The sequence below is a fragment of the Bombyx mori genome, chromosome 25, assembly GCF_030269925.1.
Source record: "Bombyx mori chromosome 25, ASM3026992v2".
NCBI classification, from domain to species: domain Eukaryota; kingdom Metazoa; phylum Arthropoda; class Insecta; order Lepidoptera; family Bombycidae; genus Bombyx; species Bombyx mori.
Window position 1 is genome coordinate 8,021,975 of NC_085131.1, and position 26,133 is coordinate 8,048,107.

General features: G+C 36.7%; 1 protein-coding gene and 1 non-coding gene across 3 annotated transcripts in view; both read left to right on the forward strand.

The window, feature by feature from the left end:
• Positions 1-5,154: 5,154 nt before the first annotated feature.
• Positions 5,155-26,133, forward strand: part of LOC101737236 (neural cell adhesion molecule 1) — a 108,135-nt gene continuing 87,156 nt past the window's right edge. Inside the window, exons 1-2 of one of the 2 annotated variants that reach the window (XM_062676171.1) lie at positions 5,155-5,447; positions 25,193-25,420. In XM_062676171.1, coding sequence (XP_062532155.1) covers positions 25,321-25,420 — 100 coding nt within the window. In that variant the 5' untranslated portion in view covers positions 5,155-5,447; positions 25,193-25,320. The remainder of the gene's footprint in view (positions 5,448-25,192; positions 25,421-26,133) is intronic. The other variant, XM_021347284.3, reaches the window with a different exon arrangement.
• LOC119630614 (U6 spliceosomal RNA) lies at positions 8,684-8,786 on the forward strand. Its single transcript, XR_005246338.1, has one exon. It is a non-coding gene; the product is annotated as a U6 spliceosomal RNA (small nuclear RNA).

Consider the following 26,133-nt stretch of genomic DNA (forward strand, 5'->3'; position numbering starts at 1 on the left):
GGACTCGTTAGGTGGCACTGCAGCTTGATTTCAGAATTTTTATTAGCTCCATGGCAGGACAGCATCTGCCGGACCCACTAGACATATTGACATGCTAGTAGATGCATATGAACAATGCCGTAAAATGAAAGATTATTTCTTTTCTTTTAGTAGAGTGAACTCGCATGTGTTACAACTATGGCTGAAATGGAATCGTCAATATTAATGCGTTCGCTCTATCACCAGTAAATTGAGACGTCGATGGCAAAAATAATAAAGAATGAGTTCATTGTGAACAAGGTACTGCTCCTATACTTTAGGCTAGGATAGGTTATGTTAGGTAAGAGAATGTAGTAGCTAAAGGTAGCCAAACTTACATAACAGTATCCATTATGATTGGTGAATAGTCAGGCATACCAGGTATATTAATACCTCTTGCCGAAAATGTTTACATAGATTGATCTTTACCTACCATTCTTATATTATATACTATAAACAAAAACGCCAAAATTCATATCGTATTATCTATTATATTATTTAATTGAGTAACAAATTTTTCTTATAAACATTTTATAATATAATTTATAGTAAATATTTTAGATGAATTTCCATTCTTCAGATACGAAATGTGCCGACTTAAAAGGATTTTACAATTTAAATAAAAACCGACAATAAATCTGGAATATTACAAAATCGTATAAATACCGATTTCGCGAAAGGTCTTGGTGGCTACATATAGCTTGAATTCCATTAGGTTTACGGTCTGCTCGTTGGAGAGATCGCGCATGAATTGGATAATTCTTTGAATGACAAACTTACGCAGTAGCCGCACTTAGGCGCCTCCTTTAAGGACCGAAAAGTAAAAGCTTATTACGGTCTAGTTAGTATGACTAACTACAGACTTCTTTTCAGCTTTCGGTCCAGCCGTTCTCGAGTTTTAGCGAGACTAACGAACAGCAGTTCATTTTTATATATATAGATATAAGATATAAGATTTCATTTTGTAAAATATTATTTCTCAAGTTTTGGCCTTAGTGACAAATTTGTAGGCAGCGGCTTGGCTCTGCCCCTGGCATTGCTGAAGTCCATGGGCGACGGTAACCACTCACCATCAGGTGGGCCGAATGCTCGTCTGCTTACAATGGCAATAAAAAAAATAGACCGATTAGACACTGATAACTTTAAGTTTTCTTACAAAAAGGTTTTAGGCGACAATTTTGATTGTTAATTAAGTAATTGAAAATAGTTGTTTTGAAAAGAAAACATAAACGAAACAGATAGACGTAGAAACAAACTCTAACTTAATTACCCGCTATTCTAGAAACGCTTTGTTCAATGACCTTTTAATAACAAAGTTTAACTCTCTGCTAATTGTATTACATTATTTTGCTTTGCCTTCATTATATGAAGAGACAATGGCTGCTTCTATTTTATTATATGTGCTTCTATTATATTATGTTATCATGAATCACGTAAACAGTGAAGCAAATTATATTATATTATTATTATTGTCTATTCTTCATTTTATAAAAGAAACAATACGTTACAAAAAGGAACTTTTTAAACAGTGTGTATGTTTTACACTGTACATCTTGATTAAGGTATAAGATATTAATAGTACTAGACGATGACCGTTTTTTTTTTTTTGAAAAAATTGTATTTTTTAGAAATTATATTTAAATACGAATTACATATTGATAAAGTGATGAAATATTCCAAGATCGTTTAGGCATTTTTAAGTGGCTTCGGGTGGCTTAACAACGCCATCTGCTGAAATAGCTTTAGTGTTATTGTGTCTTTAAAGCAGTTAGTTGCTCTCAATTATGAAAAAAATATTATTGTTCGCCAATAGATGTCGGGATGAGTCATAAAGTTGATTATCGATAAAGTTGATTATTGAAAACACGAAAAAAACAACATTTTCTGAAAATAAACCGTAGCTAGATCGATTTGTCGCCGAGAAATCCCCTTTATACTAAATTTTATAAAAACCGTTGGAGCCGTTGCCGAGATTCAGATTATATATACCTATATATACAAGATTTGCTCGTTTAAAGGTATAAGATTAAAGTCACAGGAATATGAGTAAGCTTTCATTTCATACTAATCCATGTGTGAATGTTGTTAGACACTTATTAAGTTCAGCAAAGCATAGCCAATAAAAAAATTTTTCTAATCGATTACATTGTTAGAATCTGTCCTCAATTCATTTCCAGTTTCCTGGGCGATTTTAAGCGATACGGCGGATTGATAATTACACACATACATTTGTACTAAAAAAAAATTATTTAGTCCCATATGATTTGTGGTCTTTCAATAAGTTATTCTATCCTCCACATTCCACCAACTAAAACATACGCATGTTTAATTTAAACCAAATCCACACATCGAATACAAAGTAACTCACGTTGGGCCGATTCGAAATTTAAATCAAGGGCCAATTCAAATCGATGATCCGTGGCCCAAAAAAAACATCCTGATTAAAATTTCATCAAAGTCCATCGGAAAATATACATATTTTCTGTGTACACAAGAACGCAAAAATCTGAACCCGTTCCTGTATTAACGCCGTACCATTCGAGCAAACAAACCAATTTAATTACGTAACCTTTATTAAAATTCGTTCTGAAAAAGTGTTCGTGTTGCAGTTAAAGCCCGTTTTTGGTTAGGACTCATTTTGCCTACAAGTTAGTTTATTCTCCTCCTTACGTCGTGTTCCTCAGTGTGAAGAGTCGTGACCTTTACGGAGCACTTTTGTTTGGACTAATTTCATTCATTCCCTCCTGTCCTCTGCGTTGAGTGGATAGCGACATTGATGCTGGAGCCCAATGTCGTCTTAATTTGATTGGACCAGCGCATGGGACTACGCTCACTTTTTTTTCCCTACCTAAGGCCTTGACAGCCTATTTTAGCGTAGCCTTAACAAGTAGGTGAGCTCACGGGGCTCAAACCTGACGACGTTGCTAACACGAACCCTAGCAAAGGCCGTGCTTCGCAGAATCTACCACCGGATCGGAAACGCGACCCACTGAGAAGATCCGGCGAGAAACTCAGTTGGCTGTGTCTATGGGTTAATTCGCTCGTCGAGCCCTTCGTCGCAAGCGACGGGTTCGACGAGGACGGTGACCGGTGCTTGTGGTACCTAAAAGTACCGTTGATGGATCGGAAGGATCCGTAATGACGTGTTTTGGGCAACGCCCCCTAGGCCTCTGTCCTTCCACTTTGTCGGTGATACCAATACCTGTAATAAGTATAACTCTAAATACATAAAACTAAAGTTAATTAAAAACTAGTTTTAACTATGTCGTCTTAGTGTGAACTTCATTGCAAATCCGGCCTACTTTCTTTAATTGGGAAGACTAAGGTAGATTAGAAAGACAGTAGATTTTCAGCCTTGTTTTTCAGTTGGTTTCTTTGATCATAATGATATTACCAAAAAACTCTTTTCTCTTACTATTTTTTCTTAAGATGTACAGACGAGCTTACGTTCCACCTCGGGGTATATAGCAACCAAAATCCACAAACATAATCGACAAATCGGGGTAGCTCGAAATGTCTGAACTAATTTATAAGCTATAGATCTAATAAAGGAATTTATTAAAAATTGGACAAAACGGGTACCAACTTAAATCAGATGTGCGCTGTAACATGCACTTCATACATATTGATAATGATATCTTCAACGAAGCATTAAGAAATTTCTACCACATACTCGTATATCAATAAACAGTGACTTTTTGTGTAAGATAAATGTATTTATTATATTAAGATGGTGTCGAAGGGTGTAAGGCCATTTGGTTTAAGCGACATTTCGATGAATACGCGACCGTTAGCTTTGTAATTAAGGGTGCATTTTATTTGGTATAAGAATCAACAGTTCGATGTTTTTAATTAAACTTCAATTAAGTTTACTCCATTCAAATACCTGAAGAAGTTTTTTTTTATGATATTTTTTCAAATTTTAAACTTTAAATGGCTCTCCTGTAAAGTTGCAAAAATTGCAATTAGCCTTTCACCCCTTGGTATGAAGTATTGTGGGAGGTAACGTTTGATTAAGCTTGCATATCAATACTATAATGCAGTATTGCAACAGACTGAAGGTGTGATTTTTCTGAAGACATTTTTAAACGTGATGGTGCTACTATTGTTGGTACGGCGTACTGTGAGCCCGAATCAATATTGTACAGTATCCCATCTAACTCAACCGCGACGCATTCATCCAGTCGTTCCTATATGAGGGTATATGAAAGTTAGGACTGCCATTTTACAATAAATATAGATTCATTCACGAAACAGCTGCTCTTGAATTATTAGGTCTCCTTCGGAGGCGCTCGGGCAGCTGTTAGCAAATCCCACCACTCTTGGCTGAACCTTTACTCGCTCACCTGTCCTGGTGAAACTGGAAAGGCTACCGGTACACCAGTAATCCTTCAATAAAAATATATATATATATATACAAGCCTTAGCCCTGTCTCGAGGTGGGTTGTGACATTCACGCTGTAATGCCCCATGACCACTTCAACAAGGAAAAAATACTTGTGTATCTGGAAATTGTGTACCCCAATCCGTTGATAAGCTAATAAATTAACGAGTTCTGTGAAGTTTTGGTCACTTCTACTGTTCTTCAAAAACAAACATCAATAAATAAATAAATAATAAATAAATATTTACTAACAATCACGCCACGTTAACAGGTCCCGTGGTAAGTTCGTAAAGAACTTGTGTTACAGGTACCAGATAACGGAAATAAATGTAACATTTTTATTATACACATACATATATTTAATAGACATCCATAACCCTGGAAAAGACATTTATATTTATCATACAAATATCTTCCCTTGGCGGGATTCGAACCCGCGACCCCCTTGTGTAGTGACCATGTCACTTACCACTACACCAGACGGCCGATGAACTTTTTAAATATATTTTTTATCTATTAAATGATCATTATTTTAAACAAATACATCACAAAACCAGTACACGAAATCTAATCGTGTGGCACAACATGGTTCTATGTTAATTTAGAATTAGGCAACTAAACCTTTTCAATAACAGGTTTGTAAGACTGAAAATCTTCACAAACGAATCGAGATGAGTTTTCCGAAGGCTTCCGAGTTTTCCCGAGGGTGTATGGAATCCTCACCTTTGGAAAACATCGCCCAATGCCGAATCAGTGCTGGCTCGTAGCTCGCCGCGAAAGGTCGTGACCAAACGCCGTAAAAAAGGAAATATTCGCGCGTAAATTGAAAAATAATACTGTGTTCTGTGATCAATCGAATCTGATTTATTTTTATTCTTAAATAATATTATTTCGTAACGTTTTCAATATGGCAGTGTAATTTTTACAAGATATAAATAATGAGCTATTTTCTCATACGACTTTAGTCTGTGAAATATCTTTAACATTTTTAAGGAGTGTACAACCAATTCATTTTGAGTAAGCAGCTTGGAGTTTTTTGCTAATGGTAGGGCTGGGCTTGTATTGTGCACCTGCAGTAGCTATCATCATCCTGCCGATTTCTGCGGCGTAGACCTTATGCGGTCCTGACCAAACCTGATCGCCTGACCGTCGGTCTTGTATTAAGGACTTCAGCCTCATATCTAAAGAAGAAGCTTTCACGTTGCAGTATCTATGAAATTCAGTGTAGGTATCACGTAAGATTCGATAATTGGTTAGTGGATCTGCTCATCAAAATTTAAAAGAATTAGAATTTTACAAGTTTTATACTTGAAAGAAGCGTGTTTGTTAAGACACTAATAAGTTATTTTCGCACTAATTGAGTCTACAATACAATGTATTGAAGGGTTTGGAGGAGGATACAAAAAATAGACACGAATAGACATCCCATTTAGTTTCAAAACATTTCCTTCCAATATACAATATTCGTAATGTTATTTCAATTCAAATTCAAATAACATTTACAACTATATATTATATTTACTCTTTCTGTATTTCTACTTATTTGTCTGATCGGTTTTACGGCTCAATGAATTTAAATGGCACGGAAATAGCTTCACCCCCGAAGAAGGCTACTATTATTTAAGAATCCACCCTTAAACGTGGTGAAAGGGGTAAAGTTTTGTAGGGGTAACTCTTGATAATGATACGTAGAAACTTGTTATTCCTAATGAGATAACTGTTTTCGTGATCGATACCTCAATACTGCATACAATAATAATCGATATCAATCACCCGGTGACTGATAAATAAAATTCGGGACTATTCCTTGAGTTCTAGAGAAATTTCAGAGAAAATGGAATTTCTTATAAAGCGGCAAAGGAACATGTTGCATTTGTGATAAGGCCACTTAAAAACACACTTTACAAAATAAATTAACATCATTTCTTTTGAATTTGGCCGGAGAAACCGTGCACAAACCTAGTTTAGTTGTATATCGCTACATTGTATATTTTTCTGATTTGTTTTAGATGCCAGCTCTCAAACCACGTTTTGAGATATCAAAAACAAGAGAAAGACACTATATGAATGCCGCTTTTTTGAGACATCAGATCCTATTCTCAATTTCTGTTTTCACACCCTCATACTAAGGACGTGTGATTGCTTTGCAATTATACCTTATATAAACTGCGTCTCAAGATCAGAGCTGGTACAATTTTGGCAATATTGGTGTATGTATCATAATTTTCTTGGACACTGACAGCTAGCCATCTGACAATAACTGTCATAATTAAATACGATGGCATTTAGTATTAAACTTATACTCTGATTTATACTCTTGAAGCTTATACTCTTATACTCTGATGAAAATAAAAATCTCAATTTTTTCATAAAATTATATTACTTGAAATAAGTAATAAAAATATTTACCATACATAAAGTGGGCTCTTTTAGTTCGATTCAAAAGAAACACTTTTACTGTATCAGCTATATAGTCAGTTATTCCGTTCTAATTCAGTTTTCTTGGGAAAATATTTTGAGAAACTTGATTTTCGTTATCAGAATAATTTGATTTCTAATTTGAAACGACTTTTTCAATATTTATAAGCAACACAGGATTTTTTTGTACTATTTGATAATAATTGTCATTTTATCTTAAGTTCTGGTACAATTAATATATTTAATGTGCTCAGTTTTGGCTAATTAAAGTGAGAAGCAGCTCCAATGAGGTTTATGAGATAGAACTTTTTCATTGTTACGCAATCAAACATTAATCGCACGTATTTTGCAGTCAAGACATACCTTAAATATACCTTATATTAATTTCACAGTGGATACCACAATACGAAAGCTGCTACGAGACATGAATGTTTCTTTGTTGTAAGGGGGTGAACGAGTACCCCACCTCGTATACTATAGTGATTACTGGAGTCTATAGAACGACCGTCTGGTGTAGTGGTAAGTGACAAGGGGGTCGCGGGTTCGAATCCCGCCAAGGGAGGATATTTGTATGATAAATATAAATGTCTTTTCCAGGGTTATGGATGTATCTTAAATATAATATGTATGTATAATAAAAATCTTACATTTCTTTCCGTTATCTGGTACCTGTAACACAGGTTCTTTACGAACTTACCACGGGACCAGTTAACGTGGCGTGATTGTTAGTAAAAAGTAAAAGTAATAGTGAAGCAAAAAAAAAACTTTATAGAAGTCAGAACCAAAATCCCGAATTCGAAACATGACACTGAAATTCGCTGCGTGCTTCTCGGCAGAAATATGCAGAACGGTAATATCTAACCGTGCGAGCTCCGAATAAGCCCACCACCAGTTCATGTTTAAATTTCAATAGCACCGGCTATTGGCTATTGCTATCCGAACCTTCAAACCGAATTATACAATATCACTGTTAAATCACTTTCGGCGTATTGGGTAATTTCAGTGATGTATGGTGCATTGCGTATTTTGGCGAGTTATCATAATTTATCCGGAGAAATAGATGTTTCATAAATCAATATTGTCGATATATTGAGAAGTATAAGAATAATAACGACATCGAGTTGACTGTAATTGGAATAACAATTTTTCATGTTTTTATCTTAGGTAAGTCTTAGTCTAATAGCATCTCTAGTCTAATAGCATATATGTACCGTACCTATATGTACCGTCCAACTATCTTATACCTTTAAACGAAATTCTTAATCTCAGAAAAGCTCCAACGATTTTCATAAAATTTAGTATACAGGGGATTTCGGGGGCGATAAATCGATCTAGCTACGATTTATTTTCAGAAAATGTTGTTTTATTCGTGTTTTCAATAATCAACTCTTCCCGACATCTATTGGCGAATAATAATACTATTTTTCTTAATTGAGGGTAACTAACCGCTTTAAAGACACAACAAGATGGCGTTATCAAAAAAAAAACCGGTCATCATCTAGTTAATCATAAAGCTTCCAATCTTCTATTTATTTGTAAACATACGTTAAATATAAGCATGATTGGAAAGTATCACTCAAACGCGTTTAATATTGAACTGTTATTTAATTTAAAGCACTACAAAACCGAACTATTCACTCGAACTCGTTAACTGAATCAGATAGTCGTCTGAATAACTCATTTGATAATAATAAATTGTTGGTCATAATTAAAAATGAACCGTACCTTACCTTAAGTTTTGGTTTATTAGAAACCATTTATTTTAGCTAGTAGTTAACTGATGGTAGAATTATGGATACGCCCCGATTAGTGCCATAATGTTATTCAAATAATCCTTTATAGACATTAACTGTACTTGCTTCGGCACTTCGGCAGTACAAATATTAAAATTGGAACGATACAGAGAAGATTAATATGGCCCCAGCGCAAGGATGACACGAAAAAAGATATCACTAGATAGATAGATAGATATAAGTGGAACTAAGCAAAAGCTTTCCAAATTTTTTTTCTTCATTCCAATCCTTTTTTTGGATGTGGCAACTGCAAGAAATGATGAATTCAATTTTCAGACATTTTTAGTTAGAGATTTCCTTTGTATGCTCTATTCGAAAAGCAATTGATTCAACCCCGATAGTTGAGTATTATCACTTCTTTTCAATTTCTTGACACTCACAATTTCACAATTTCTTCGATGCACGGAAATCATTCAAAGCTTCGATTAAATCTAACTTTTTGAAGTGAAAACTTCTTAAGAATCGTTGTGATTTCAAACCGGATGCAACGGAAAAAACGACAGGTAAGAGACACAAATACAAAAATGTGTAGGTTGAAGCCAGCAAAGAATGAGACAGAAATATACATACTATTTAATACAGCGCCATCTGTGAGTTTTTTTATTTATTTATTGCTTAGATGGGTGGACGAGCTCACAGCCCACCTGGTGTTAAGTGGTTACTGGAGCCCATAGATATCTACAACGTAAATGCGCCTCCCACCTTGAGATATAAGTTCTAAGGTCTCAGTATAGTTACAACGGCTGCCCCATCCTTCAAACCGAAACGCATTACTGCTTCACGGCAGAAATAAGCGGGGAGGTGGTACCTACCCGCGCGGACTACCAAGAGGTCCTACCACCAGTAAATCCAATCTAAGTATGCGGCATCGCGCCATCGCCTCTAACAGAGACGTTCATTATATCGAAAAATAGATTTCAATTTGATTTCGAATCAATCACAACCGGATTATGCGGGCAGTGAAAAAAGTCACCTGAATTTGCGTACAGTTTCGTCGAAAAATGCTCGGTCTACCCTTTACGTACGCCAAAAATCGTTTAAAACTGCCACACCAATTAGGTCGCTTTGTTCGTTCAAAATACCCAATTTTTATTCAAAATAGTCTCACGATGAAAGCAACCCAATTAGTTATTTTATCGTGTTTGTAACATAAACATTTATTTAATGTATTCTAAATAATATAGATCAAAAAACTTTACCGAATTTATTGAAGCTAAAACTGATTTTTGTATTCGTTTAAAATAATAAAGTTCGCTTATTTTTCAAGCAGTGCTTTTTTTTCTCAATTTAAAAAGTCTTTGATGGCGGCATCAGCAATATTGATGTATCAAAATTTTACTTTCTTATAAGCGGTAACCTTAATTGCAACGCAAATATTCATCAATTTCTTTACGAATTACAAAAAAAGCTATATGCTCTTCAAAGTAGCTCAAAATATCAGCGTTATAAAATAGTAAGACCGAATACGAACTTATACAGATACAAGAGAGGTGGATCATCAGAAATTTTTCGGACTACCTTCATGGAAGCGGTGGATGTAAGACGCCGAATAGGCACCGTGGAAATCTTACAAATATTGTTCATTGGGGTCAGAATGCATTAAGAGAAATCGGTCCATGCGCTGCACCGATTTCTCTTAATGCTGGACTCACCTTAATCTCTCTATTATTTTTCATTGCTTATATGGTTGGACGAGCTCACAGCTCACTTGGTGTTAAGTCCTTACGGAGTCCATAGACATCTACAACGTAAATACCCACCTTGGGATATAATTTCTAAAGTCTCAATATAGTTACAACCTGTACCCCAGGTACCTCAGGCTGGGGCAGCCGTTGTAACTATACTGAGACCTTAGAACTTACATCTCGTGGGTGGCGTATTTACAACGTAAATGTCCCACCCCCCTTTGGGTGTATCACCTAACCGTCACCACCTAAATGTCCATGGGCTCCAGTAACCACTTCACACCAGTTGAGGGGCGTGAGCTTGTCGAACCATCTAAGCAATAAAGAAAAAACCCGCATACGTAGATTCCACCATTCTACCTATTTTAGAAGCAGTCACACGTGTTTCAGTTTCAAGGGTTGAGCCAACTATTATAGAACGCAATTAAAAGTGGAGCTTCATGTTTCAAGGTGAGTTCAAGGCATTCATTTCATATCTAGTCTATTCCAGTCACCACTTTCCACCAGGCAGGAAGCAAACTCGTTCATCAGTCTAAGCCTAAATGAATCTTTAAAGCTTTTAAATTCAAGACAACTGCACAGTTCCTTTTAGCTACGAGGATTCGCAATGAGACTTTACCATCGCTTTCTCTCCGAGAATGCTCCTCAATTAACTCCGACTAGAATCAAATATACACGTACCTTGCAGAAAACAATTTTCTATTTAGTATTTATCTTATTACGGAGTTTTTATTTTTTATTTTTGAGTGAATTTCATTCTAAGTAGCTAATTCAAAATTGAAAATTCTAAGTAGATTGGTTGGATTGGATTGGATTTAGGAGATTGTATTCTAAGGTGTTAAGTGTTTTTTTTATTGCTTAGATGGGTGAACGAGCTCACAGCATACCTGGTGTTAAGTGGTTACAGGAGCACATAGATATCCACAAGATAAATGCGCCACCTACCTTGAGATATAAGTTCTGAGGTCTCAAGTATAGTTACAACGGCTGCCCCACCCTTCAAACCGAAACGCACTACTGCTTCACGGCAGAAATAGGCAGGGTGGTGGTACCTACCCGCGCGGACTCACAAGAGGTCTTACCACTAGTAATTACGCAAACTATAATTTTGCAGGTTTGATTTTTATTACACGATGTTATTCCTTCACCGTGGAAGTCAATCGTGAACATTTGTTTAAGTAGGTACGTATTTCATTGGAAAAATTGGTACATGCCGGCGGGATTCGAACACCGATGCATCGCTAGATACAAAATGCACCTGACGCCTTATCTTTTAGGGCACGACGACTTGCAATCTAATTCAAAACCATTTTGGGAAAAATGGTTTTGAATTAGATATTACTTAGTGTCTACGCGAGACACTGTGGCCTTATTGCGTTTATAATAAAACCAATTGAATTCTTGCTACTTGCCTTAATTCTAATTTACAATACTTTAGTCGTGATTGCACGTCGATGAATGTAATGAATCTGATTTTCTCGAAGAGGAAGGATCTTGTCCAATTATGATTTTTGTGAGGTATCATCTATATATTAATACGTGAAGCAAAAACTTTGTATCCCTTTTTACGAAAATTGCGCGGACGGAGGAGTAGGAAGTTTCTCACACTTATAGAGAATATAGGAAGGAGTGCACAATGATAATATTTATTTTTAAATTATGCTTTAATAATACATTAAATCAATAAAAAAACATTACACACATTACCATGTATTTGACGCACACACGCATGCATACTATTTATTGTCAAACTTTTGTTCTTGACGTCTGTTGTCAAATTGAGAATAGATTAAATATTGTTTGTCTTTGCTAATATTTTTTATAGTGTATAGTCTTGGCGAAGTTTGTGATTATAGAAGTATAAAATACAATCATAATAGTGTACAAACTTACAATTCCAATTAATTATGTCGAATTTCGACTACTGCGGGACCACTAGTGTACAATAATTGTACATGCATTTTTCTTTTCTACGAATTATCAGAATTAAATTCGAACACAAAACACATTCCGTTTTCTTTAAATCCCCGCTTACACTTCGAACGGCAGATCGATACCCGTTGTTCAGTAGTGCAATCGTAAATAAATGAAAATCCATTACTAAGAATATACGAACGCGTGAGTATCCAAGCAAAATAAAAATGCTATTCTTTCATATAGAAATACCGAAGTTTTTAAACAATTTTTTTGTTTATACTTTCTTAAAACTACTTAAAGCTTTGTAGTACGCTTCATGAATTTCTCATTGGAAACGAACAAATTTCCATTTTTTTTAAAAAAATACCAAGGCTATCTTATTCATGTGTTCTATATAAAAATAAAACTAGTTTGTGACACTCTTGATTCTATATACATAATTCATATGTATTCGTCGTTTTGTAGACGCTCACGCGTTGTTAGACCTGTTCAGTTGAAATTTATGCTAATGTTTTCATTACAGGAACAGTTTCTGACGAGATGATTGAACAGATTGCTGTATGTACTTCATATATTATACCTTTAAACGAGCAATTCTTGTATATTAATATATATATATATTCTGAATCTCGGAAACGGCTCCAACGATTTTCATAAAATTTAGTATACAGGGGATTCCGGGGGAGATAAATCGATCTAGCTACGAATTATTTTCAGAAAATGTTGTTTTAATCGTGTTTTCAATTTTCAACTTTATCGATTGACTCTTCCCGACATCTATTGGTGAATAATAATACTTTTAAGCTATTTCAGCAGATGGCGTTTTTAAGCCACCCGAAGCCAATGGGTGTTTGGTTTAAGGTTAGACCAAGAAAATGAATTGTTTATTTATATTATTTGTGTCTTTTTCATATAAAATATAAAAAAAATACCGAGCAAAGCTCGGTCATCGTCTAGTAGATTTATTGAGAGAATACATTTGAATATGCATTCTTTTTAAGAACATACAAAACAAATCAGTGAGGAGAGTTCATAAAAAGAAATAGCTATAAAATTATGTCATTACGGGAGGAAAATAAAGTCGATTTTACTTCGGGAAAGCCAAAAATGTTGTTCAAACATTCACAGACGACTTTCGACGAGTTTTTTTTTTCTTTGTTAACAAAAGGTCATGGTATAGACCGATAGACAATTACGGAGCGCTTCGAACACGATATTTACTCACGTCGACCAGATGCTGGGTTTCTTTCGTTCCCAATTTCCCGATACCGACGTACTGACTTATTGCCAGTTGCACTACCTTTTTTTCGACTTTCACCGTAGGATAGACAACTACATTATTTACTATTATTATTAGTTCTAATAAATATGATTTTCTTTTACAGTATTAATTAGAGATAAATAAAACGATTTCATTTCTGTTAAAAAAAAAACTTTTTCAGCCGCAACATTTTGCAGCCGATTTTTATATAACACTTCACGCTTCCATTAAATCAACTTGAGTGACCTTGTTGATATCTTCAAATTGATTACACCTGAAGTAAGCAGGTCGGAATGACTTAAAATAATACTTAGTCTACATCAGCCATACGCGTACCATACCATAGCGTATCATAGCGGTAGGCAGCGGCTTGGCTCTGCCCCTGGCATTGCTGACGTTCATGAGCGGCGGAAACCACTCACCATCAGGTGGGCCGTATGGTCGTCGGCCTACACAGGCAATAAAAAAAACATTACAATATGCAATTAGTTCTACACATAAATATACTAGGCTGGACATAAGTAGCCTGGTTCTTGAGTTCAGGCCGCGCATCGGCAAACGTAGCGTGGAACCCCCGCAGGTAGAGCCTGGTGGTTGCATATTACTTGCGAAGGGTAGCCGGCAAGAACTGGATGAGGGCAGCCGAAGACCGAGCTCCCTGGTGTAATTTGGGCGATAGTTATATTTAACAGAGGGCTCATGATGATGATATTGTATACAACGATAAACTAATTAAGTAGCACTTTCTTTTGTGTTTGTTTATTGATTTTTATTTTTTTTGGTATCTTCACTGTTGTCCATAAGATATTTCAAAAATAGACAGATTCCCTTTCAAGAAACGTGAAACTTTTAGATACTATTTCCTCTTCTCTTTGATTGTTTTTTGTTTCTCATATTGTTCTTATCTTTTTTTAGATTTCTTTGTAAGCAGACGAGCGTACGGCCCATATGATAATCATCGCCGTGAACATCAACAAACTGAGTAAAAAGGGAAGTTATGTTTTTTAAATGTCAACAAGACAAGAATAACATTTTTAATGCCCATTTTCAACATATCTGCAACAATTACAAAACATACTCATATAATAACTAGGCACAGATTAAAACATTACTGCAATTTGAAATGACCCACAGCCATAAATTTCAAATTGGAGTTAATCATTAAAACAAAATGAGATTTTTTTTCGAAAGTCCTCGGATACGTTTTAGTCTAACCCCTAAAAGTGTAATTCAGAAAATATAAATTGCGAAATAATAAAATCTGGAATTCTTAATTGAGCCGATAATTTAAATTTTATTAAAAAGGGATCATCACTGAAGGCGTCTTATTAAGCCGAGGTTTTAAAATAAAATCCGGTGAGTTTTTTTTTTTTTTTTGTAAAATGAAATTAGCCGAAAAAAGCGGCGCCATTAAAATTACATTAGCATAAATAAGAGGAATGCTAATGTAAGGGGAAATAAATCTTGGCAGAGAAATAAAAATAATCCCCTCGGCTAACGGTGTAGTGAGTGACACCCTGGCCGATATAATCTGATTTTCAATAACAATCTTGAGCGTTGAAATCTACCTTATTAACCGACTTCAAAAAAGGAGGAGGTTCTTAATTCGACTGTATTTTATGTGTTATAAACCTTATAACTTTTTTTAGAGAACTAATCGTGATGATTTTTCTTCCCGACGGTTTTCTTTTTTGTTAAAATTTTTGTAATGTTAATATTTTTTTATTGGCATTTAAACATCTCAGAGCTATAAAGTTACGCTTAATCGACTTTGCTTTTCTTGGGCCATTACATACAGTAATAAATTGACATTGACAATGACAGTACTAATAAATTTAATTCTCTTTTTCAATTGATTAATTTTCTATTGATAAAGAATTCTCACAATAGACTAGTAAATGATTACATTTAGTAGCGGAATCTACTTACAATATTTATGAACATGAATATGTTTCGACATTTTTAGAATTATGATAAAATTGTTACTTCGATACGTGCTTCATTGAAGTTTTTTTTTTATTGCTTAGATGGGTGGACGAGCTCACAGCCCACCTGGTGTTAAGTGGTTAATGGAGCCCATAGACATCCACAACGTAAATGCGCCACCCACCTTGAGATATAAGTTCTAAGGTCTCAAATATAGTTACAACGGCTGCCCCACCCTTCAAACCGAAACCCATTATTGCTTCACGGCAGAAAAAGGCAGGGTGGTGGTACCTACACGCGCGGCCTCACAAAAGGTCCTACCACCAGTCTCCGAAAATGACCCAACCTGTTATGATAAATTTGTTATGCGTCATAATTGGATCCGGTACGTGGCGTTACAGCCCTTTTTATTTTTAATTTAAGGGCAGAACAAAGCTTGTCATTTTTGGCTCACAAATCTTTCTAATTTGTTATAAAGTTATTTTACTAACTTTTATTGAAACAATTGTTTTTATAAACGTTATATTTTTTTGTTTTCGTGGAAGACCAGATGCATAGCAAATCTAAGATACTCTGTCCGGTTTTGTGTTGTTTTTCCTCAAAATATGCCTTGATGATATTTGGGCGAACGAAATTTTATAAAGTGGCCGTATTCGAAAAGGCTATCTCCTGGGACATTGAGTTCAACATAAACAAGAGCCGAAAACGTCCGTCAGTTAAGGAAAGTTTAACACTCTTTTATTCTAATTAGTCCCTTGAGAAAAAACTTAGGCCCGACCGAAAGCTGCGGGATAGAAACGCTGACTGCAACCCTTTGAGGTGCCTGTTCTACTGAAAATTATAATGTATCATTGTTACCGCGTAATATGACAGATTAGCTTAACACGTTATAATTGAGAACAAAAAGGATTTATGCATTTACATCACCAAACTCAAATTAAAACAAAGGGATGCATATAACCAAGAATAATGAAATAAATGTTTTTTTTTTTAACATACGATAAATAATTAGGCCAGCTGTTTAATATTTTTGAGTTCAATGAGATTGAAAATATTTATTTATTTATTTATTTATGTACACACAGAAAACAAGACACAGTACAGAGTAATAGGAAAATTATGTACAAAGGCACTGCTTATTTCTTTGAGAAATCTCTTCCAGCAGACCTGCGAGAGGATAATGAGAATAATAATAAAAAGTGATGAGTTTGTGTAGAACAAATAACACATAACTAAAATAACAAATACAACATGAGAATGATAGCACATACACATAGCAAATATTATAAGTAACACAGTAACACTCGTATATGCGAAGAGTATAGAACCATGATCATTCGGTTGATGAGAGATAAAATTGTTTGACCTTGTATTTAAAAACAGAAACAGACTTGCAAACTCGGATGTCAGCCGGCAACGATTACTTTATATTACTTTATACAAACAAATAAAATAAAATAATTACAATGAACATCGTCTATTTGCGCAGTCCGGCAAATTCTACGAACCACGACCCCTACACGGCTACACCAGATTCGATTGGATTCCCTCAGATAGGTATGAATATTCCACGTGCACAAAAATAGTCGCTTCGCCCACGGGCACGGATCGATGGCGCTCCGCACTGGGAAAGATAGGGTAATATCAAAACAGATGTCGACGACGGTTATGTCAACTGGCCGTCCATTCACGAAACTAATAAAAGATTCAGCATTGTCGTTCGGGCGAGAGAAGGTCCTTCCGAAGCATTGGCGCCCATTCCGCTCGGAACGCAAGGTTTTGAGGTCGTAGCGGACTTCAGGCCGTCATTATCACAGGATATGGTTTAGAACGAACACGAGTCGTAATCTCTCGCGTTATTCCCCTTTTTTGTACCCTTTTTGTAGGCGATTTCTTGTCATATCTACGTGCTATCGGACGGAGTATCTGTCGGTAATAACAATGAAGGCTGGTTCGCTTTATTCGGAAGACGGGAATATATATTTTTATTTTAATCAGATTACAAACAGCACTTTACTGTTATGACAATCGTCATCTCTTAAAAGAATACCGTAGTAGAAAAATAAGCGACGTCACTCGGATGTTTTACAAATAAATTGCACCAGTTAACCTTTATCAGAAGCAGTAACTTAACGAAATCTCGACATAAATTTTGTCACGCAATTAGATCCACATACAGCTGTACCAACATAATTAGATTTTCTTGCGTCTAAATAAACAAAGACAACACTTATCCTGTCTAGGGTTTAAGCTAATCTTGGCCTCGAGCGCGGAGAGCTAACAAATTACTAGCAGCGAAAACCGCGTCTATTTTCAAGCCGTTAAGTCGGTAGATTGGTCTACATAAATAGATTTGGTCTCGACGAACGGGATGCACAATTTATAGGGAAGCCGCAAATTCTATCGCTGTCCAGGAGATAATTTTATTATGTTCAGTGAACAACTAACTAAAAGCAATTTTCTTCGGATTTCGCGAGTCGTGGACTTACTTATAACTACTTGTACCCGGAGCAGTCAGTCAACCATGAACATTAAATTTATATATTTGTTTTTTAATTCTTAGAATGGTGGACGAGCTCACAGCTCACCTGGTGTTAAGTGGCTACTGAAGCCCATAGATATCTACAACGTAAATGCGCCACTCACCTTGAGATATAAGTTCTAAGGTCTCAACTATAGTTACAACGGCTGCCCTACCCTTCAAACCGAAACGCATTACTACTTCACGGCAGAAATAGGCAGGGTGACGGTACCTACCGCGCGGACTCACAAGAGGTCCTGCCACCAGTAAAGTTATTCGAAACAATTAATGTTTTTTAATGACAATAATAAACTTGCCATTAAAGCATTAAATAAGTTGTAATTATAACTATAACAAAGTTTGATTAGCTATCATTTTGAACAGTAAATACCATAAATTAAGAACGGTTTCAGCGGTATCATTAGTTTGTTTCATAAAATCATTATATATTATTTCAACATTAGATTCACTTATCATGGCATATATAATTATAATAGCCCATAGGATATAGGAGCCCATAGACATCTACAACGGAAATTCGCCACCCACATTGAGATATAAGTTCTAGGGTCTCAGTATGGTCCAAAACATTGTTCGAAATTCATGTAATCCAATAGTAATAGGACAAGCTGTCCTTGATGAGTTATTTTATTTTGTCTAAGCCAAAAAACCCTAATACTCCTAGGCGGATAGTATTTACGCTACCGATGCCTATCGTATGGACTCTGGTAGTATAAGAACTCGAAAACTCATCAGGTACAAAGAAATTCAAAGAAAGACACGCTCTTGTGAAACTTCAGCTTATATTTAATAGCTCTCTGGAGTCTCGAGTCTGGGAAATTAGTTAAGAATCGTTATACATCAGAACCAGGAATGGACTAGACTAAGAGATTTTGTATATTTGATGTACAATATTAAGGGGCAAACGGAACACGATTTGTGAACGAATATGTTACCCATAAATATAAAATGAAAAGGCGCTGCATACTATAAAGCGTATCTCTTTCTTCATAATCGCTTCTTTTTTTTTTCCTACCTAAGCTGATAGCCTTGAGAGGCTATTTCAGCGTAACCGTGGCTACTAGGTGAGCTCACGGGACTCAAACCTGATGACGTTGCTATCACGAACCCTAGCAAGAGCCGTGCTTCGCAGAATCTACCACCGGATCGGAAACGCGACCCACTGAGAAGATCCGGCGAGAAACTCAGTGGGCTGTGTCCACAGATAACCCCCAAGCTGTGTCTGAGAGTTAATTTACTCGTCGAGCCCTTCGTCGCAAGCGACGGGTTCGACGAGAACGGTGACCGGTGCTTGAAGTACCTAGAAGCACCGTTAGTGGATCGGGAGGATCCGAGATGACGTGTTTTGGGCGACGTCGACTGCTTTCCATTCTGTCCGCAGGATCGGGAATGAACATAATCGCAGTGACGTCATGACGCACTAGCGCACATCCGTGTACGCATGCCCTTAGCATTGCTGACGTCAATGAGCGACTGTAACCACTTACCATCAGGTGACTCGACTGCCTACAAAGGCAATAAAAATAAAAAAAATCTATTTGGCTTTATCAAAAAATAGTGTAACTCGTACAACCTCGCTCGCGGCATGCATTAATTGTCAATCTATATATTAATACGTGAAGCAGAAACTTTGTATCCCTTTTTACGAAAATTGCGCGGACGGACGAGTATGAAATTTTCCACACTTATAGAGAATATATAGAAGAAGTGCACAGTTCTAATATATTTTTTAAATAATGCATAAGAGATACATTAAATCAATAAAGAAAACATTACACACACTACCGTGTATTTGACACACACACGCATGCATACTATTTATTTATTGTCAAACTTTTGTTCTTGACGTGAAATTGAGAATCGATTAAATATTGTTTGTCTTTATTAATATTTTTCTATAGTGTAGTCTTGGCGTTGAAAATATAATCATAATAGTGTACAAACTTACAACTCCAATTAGTTATAGTCGAATTTCGACTACTGCGGGACCTCTAGTAATAGTAGGTATATAAACAAATAATATTATATCTAATCGTACATTCCCGAACGCGACTTCCTCTTATCTTTTCCAGAAAATTTGAGTAGTTCCCGTATTTTCTTTCTATTATTACGATCTTTTGCTCAGAAAAAAATCCAATGAGAAAACGGATTTCAATCATGTAAAAACAAGGAAATCTTAGGAAATATAAGATCGAAAATTACAACAGAATGTATATATCAAACAGCAATTGGCAATTCGGGATAGGAAAGGTTCGACCTATAAACTACGTGAGTCGGTCAGAAACAAACTTGTGCAATAAATAACCCGATCGGATAAGAGAAAGGTACGCACTCAGCCATTTTATATTCAATAAAAAATGAGATAAACCAAATTGTCTTACGATACAGTCGCTCAAAAGATTTATTGGACACCAACAACTTTTATTTTCACCATCATTGAATCATGTTTTCACCCGCATCAAATCTTTGCTTCAGTATAATTACTCTGTAATGAAACTACAATTCATTCCTTTAACATCAATGTGACATACGATATGAAAACACTTTACGCTACTGGTTGCTTTACTGGTGGTAGGACCTCTTGTGATTCCGCGCGGGTGGGTACCACCACCCTGCCTATTTCTGCCGTGAAGCAGTAATGCGTTTCGGTTCGAAGGGTGGGGTAGCCGTTGTAACTATACTGAGACCTTAGAACTTATATCTCGAGGTGGGTGACGCATTTATGTTGTAGATGTCTATGGGCTCCAGTAACCACTTAACACCAGATGGGCTGTGAGCTCGTCCATGCATCTCAGCAATAAATAAAAAATAAAAAATATGAAAACACTACGCTACATGCCTATTCTTATATCATCATCATCATCATCATCAACAGCCCACAGTCGTCCACTGCTGGACATAGGCCTCTCCCAATCCACACCACTGAGCCCGGTCTGCGGCTCTCCTCATCCACTTATATCCTATTCTTATAATGAATTCAGAAATATGGAAAATATACGTAAATTAACTACTCGCAGTCATATTCTTAATACTATTTCACAGGCTCGTGTTTTGGTTCACCGAGGAAACCGTGCTATTTAAACTGCTTTTCCGTAATTTCGAGGCACATACTTAAATGAACTGAACTTTATAATGTTAAAATAAATCAAGTAAATATAAACGACGATATGAGTTACGCTAAATTCAATGCGACATACAAGTGTTCTAATTTTGTGACGAACTCCGAGTTCGCTACGCCTTTCATTTTATGCCAATGAACAAAATCTTTTGCATAAAATTGCGCGAAATCTCATTAGTGTACGCGCAAGGTTTTAAGCATTTGGACCGTGGCCTAGTTTTAAGCTAAACGATTTTGCCTTTATTCTAAAATGACTCGTGTGCTTTCTATATTATAGGACTAGCTGAGCCCACGACTTTTGGATCTAGGGGTATTAATTACCGTGCCGAAATGCATGAACCAAAATCTAATTGCTTACAAATCATGAAGATACTTAGATTGTAGATTACTTTTAAATGTTGGTTCGAAATTTAATTTTTTGATTTATTTATTGCATGGTGGGGTAAGCGGGTTGGCGGCTCATATTGTGTAAAGCGATTACTAGATCCCATAGATATTATAACGGGAATAGCTTCACCTAACTTGAGACGTGAATCCGAAATTTTTTACTGGTTGTAGGATGTCTTGTGAGTCCGCGCGGATGGGTACCACCGCCCTGCCTATTTCTGCCGTGAAGCAGTAATGCGTTTCGGTTTGAAGGGTGAGGCAGCCATTGTAACTATACTTGAGACCTTAGAACTTATATCTCAAGGTAGGCGGCGCATTGACGTTGTGGATGTCTATGGGCTCCAGTAACCACTTAACACCACGTGGGCTAGCTAGTCCACCCATCAAAGCAATAAAAAAAAAGTAGTTGTCCCATTCCGCAAACAATTCATTCTGGAAACGCATGAATACTACGTAGCAGAAATAGCCTTCTAGATTATGAAACAAACTCCAAACAGACAAATTAATAATTACAAATTGACCAGATCCAACTGAAATATACGGAGTCGTTCCCGTGGGCCACTCCCACATTATCCTTTCCATTTGACCGAGTATAATACAACATAATCGAAAAATAAATTTTGTGTTACTCTTCATAACCTTTTTGAAAAGTTTTTTATACCCCAGGATAAGGGTCAGACGGTTCTGTACAGATTAAAAGACATTATTTACCCGTTTGTAACGAACGATGCGTCAAAGTTTTATTTTTTCTGACATGGGACTGAAAATCGTCCTTTTTGAACATGTGTTCCGACACATAATTGTGTGCTAGAGTGAAACGATTCTCTTTGAACTTCCCCAATCTACTCTAATTAATGAAAGACACCTTTTGAAGTGACTTTTATGGATCGCATACGTTCTGTAATTATCTAACTATACTGATATCTTAGAACTTATATCTCAAGGTGGGTGGCGCATTTACGTTGTAGATGTCTATGGGCTCCAGTAACCACTTAACACCAGGTGGGCTGTGAGTTCGTCCACACATATAAGCAATAAAAAAAAAAGATCTTTGTTTTTTTTTTTTTTTCGTACTGAAAGAAAAGCTCGTCATGGGTTTTAAGTTTGTCTTCATTTTAAGATTTTAATCTGACAAATCATAATTTACCAGTCAAAGGTGGACGGTTTTAACAAAACTAAGAGACATAGTATTGTTAAAGATTTTCCCGACTGAGTCAAAAACGGTCGCGCAAATGACAATTGATATTTTTGCACTGGTGGTATATATGCAATCTACAAGTATAGCAAGACTAGTTGACGCGCTGCTGACAATTGAAAGAAGCATTCACCTTAAAGGATCTGGTACTGGTGGTAGGACCTCTTGTGAGTCCGCACATGTAGGTATCACCACCCTGCCTATTTCTGCCGTGAAGCAGTAATGTGTTTCGATTTGAAGGGTGGGGCAGCCGTTGTAAGTATGCTGAGACCTTAGAATTTATATCTCAAGGTGGGTGGCGCATTTATGTTGTAAATGTCTATGGGCTCCATTAACCACTTAACACCAGGTTGGCTGTGAGCTCGTCCACCCATCTAAGCAATTAAAAAAAACATAAAAAAAGGATCTACTAAAACAATAAAACTTTGAAAATTAGAATTTTTCATTTGAATTTGAGTTATTCTATTATGTCTACATTCAAAGAAATGTCAGTGCCAGTGTCATGTATGTCCTTTATAGTATTATCAGGCTAACGACCGTAGCAATAGTTAATGAGTACAAATAACGTAAAATGCGAAACTAGAATGATATAGATCTTTCTTAATGTTTAAAACTTTTTGGGTTGCGGTCGTTCTGAAATAAGTTGAACCGGCAAACATTGTGCTGGCCAAATTTCAATATAATTATTTTCAATGTATGCCTTTTTTATTGCTTAGATGGGTGGACGAGCTCAAAGCCCACCTGGTGTTAAGTGGTTACTGGAGCCCATAGACATCTACAACGTAAATGCGCCACCGACCTTGAAATATGAGTTCTAAGGTCTCAGTATATATTTTTTTTTATATTGCCTTTGTAGGCAGACGGGCATACGGCCCACCTGATGGTGAGTGGTTACCGTCGCCCATGGACTTCAGCAATGCCAGGGGCAGAGCCAAGCCTCTGCCTACCGCTTAATACTCTCCACAAGCCCGTTTGAAGAAGGACATGTCATAGCGCTCGGGAAACACCGTGGAAGGGAGCTCATTCCATAGCCGGATGGTACGTGGCAAAAAAGATCTCTGGAAACGCACTGTGGATAACCGCAGTGGCTCCAGGTAGTCTGGATGAACTCTACTCCGGTGGCGGGCGGTGCGATGGTAAAAACGAGATGCTGGTATCATCTCGAACAATTCCTCAGAGCACTCCCCATGGAACATACGGTACAAAATACAGAGGGAACCGAAGTCCCTCCGCAGACCCAGAGGCTCCCAACGACCGCTACCCCACCCTTCAAGCCGAAACGCATTACTGCTTCACGGCAGAACCTACCCGTGCGGACTCACAAGAGGTCCTAACACCAGTAAAAAATGCCTGCCTGTTTGCTAATTTTTTTTTATCTTCTAAGAAACATCCATTATTACTTTCTGTAAAAACTTTGTGTAGATTAATAAACATTAAACAAAAATCGAACAAAAACCAAACAAACAAAATTTTATTTAGATGATTAATTTACTTAGATGATCAAACAAGCAAATGCTATTCGTTCGATTCATAATATTTCAGTCTAACTTATTACTGCCGAAATACGCGAACAGCCAATGAAACTCGATTTCCTTTTAGCTAAGACGTCGGATGTCTCGTCTTGGCCATTATTAGCGGCAAAATGACAGCTGAATTGGGCGAAAGCCTCACGCCTGTCTAGCTTGAACCTTGTCAGTTACTAAGTAGCTTTGCTAAGACTTACCGGCTTAAGCACTGAGTGAAATTTACTTTTAAACAAGATTATGTTTGTATTTTTTTAATATCTAAGATGAGCGCTAACCTACCCAACAGTTCCCGCTATTTTACTCATTGTAGGGCGGAATGCAAACGGGAATGTATATATGTATAATCCGTGAATTCTATAGGTAGGTTCACTGGTGGTAGGACCTCTTGTGAGTCCGCGCGGGTGGGTACCACCACCCTGCCTATTTCTGCCGTGAAGCAGTAATGCGTTTCGGTTTGAAGGGTGGGGCAGCCGTTGTAACTATACTTGAGACCTTAGAACTTGTATCTCAAAATGGGTGGCGCATTTACGTTGTGGATGTCTATGAGCTCCAGTAACCACTTAACCCCAGGTGGGCTGTGAGCTCGTCCACCCATCTAAGCAATAAAAAAAAGGTACTATAATTTTCTCTAGTAGACATTGTACAAAGGGTAGAACATATCCCAATGTATATAGTCACATCCACATTATATTCCGACTTTAGTTCTCACCCTCTATCAGGATCTTGTGATAGTTGACAATGTTCTTTACCACCAGTAGTTAAGACTGAAATTAGGAGGTTCCGAATTCACTCATTACGTAGGAAAATTAATTATAATATCACCACCTACTACAGGGTGTTCTGAATTAGCGGTCTGATACAAACGACGATGAAACCTGAAAAACGGTAGTACCTATCCGTGTAAACAGGACGCCCAAGAGTTACGTAAATCAAAGTCTGCTGGTTTGATTTTCATTACTTGATATCATTCTAAAACGTCGTAAAAATTACACTGTCATCAAGTAATTCAGACTTAATTACAGTGCTACGCGAGCATAAAGTCAAATATAACAATGATGTCGGTTATGACATTTTCAAAAATTTCGCATACATATAGAAACGTTAAGTGGTGAAGTAGTAGTGGTATGTGTGTAGTGTGACGATGTAAAATATGTTAAAAATGTGGTCGGTAAAGTGGATCAGGCTATTAGTGATGCTGGCAGCGTGCTGGGCTCAAGAAGGCGAGTGGAGTGAAGATGCTGAAGACTTGGGTAAGATTTTTATTTCTAAGCACATCTTTGTTACATGTTTTAGTTCGTATTATATTTGATAAACGTAGTCGAAATCTATAATTGTTGTTGTTGTGGGGGTGGCTCAACCACATACTGGAAAAGAACATGTAGGTACACGCAGACATCAAAGACCTGGTGATAGGACCTTTTGTGAGTCCGCGCGGGTAGGTACCACCACCCTGCCGTGCCGTGAAGCAGTAATGCGTTTCGGTTTGAAGGGTGGGGTAGACGTTGTAAGTAAACTGAGACCTTAGAACTTATATCTCAAGGTGAGTGTCGCATTTACGTTATAGATGGTTATGGGCTCCAGTAACCACTTAACACCAGGTGGGCTGTGAGCTCGTCCACCCATCTACACAATAAAAAAAATAAAAAATATGTGTGGTGTCGTGGGACACCGGATAGGAACGAAGTTCCTTATTATAAAAATATTAATTTTAAGTTCTATTCGAGGTATAAAGAAAATAATTATTCGGGTATACACTTTTTATTATGATTTTTTAATTGATAAAAATAAAAATAATCGCAAGGGTCAACCACTCCGCAGTGCAATGGAACAGACTCGCCTCGGGGGAACCGCCTGCATGATCACGGTATCCCCTACACCAGGTATGATTTAGCAAGAGAAATACGAGAACGTCTATCAACTTTGTAACATCTCGTCAACGCGAATAACAAACTAAATAGAAAAA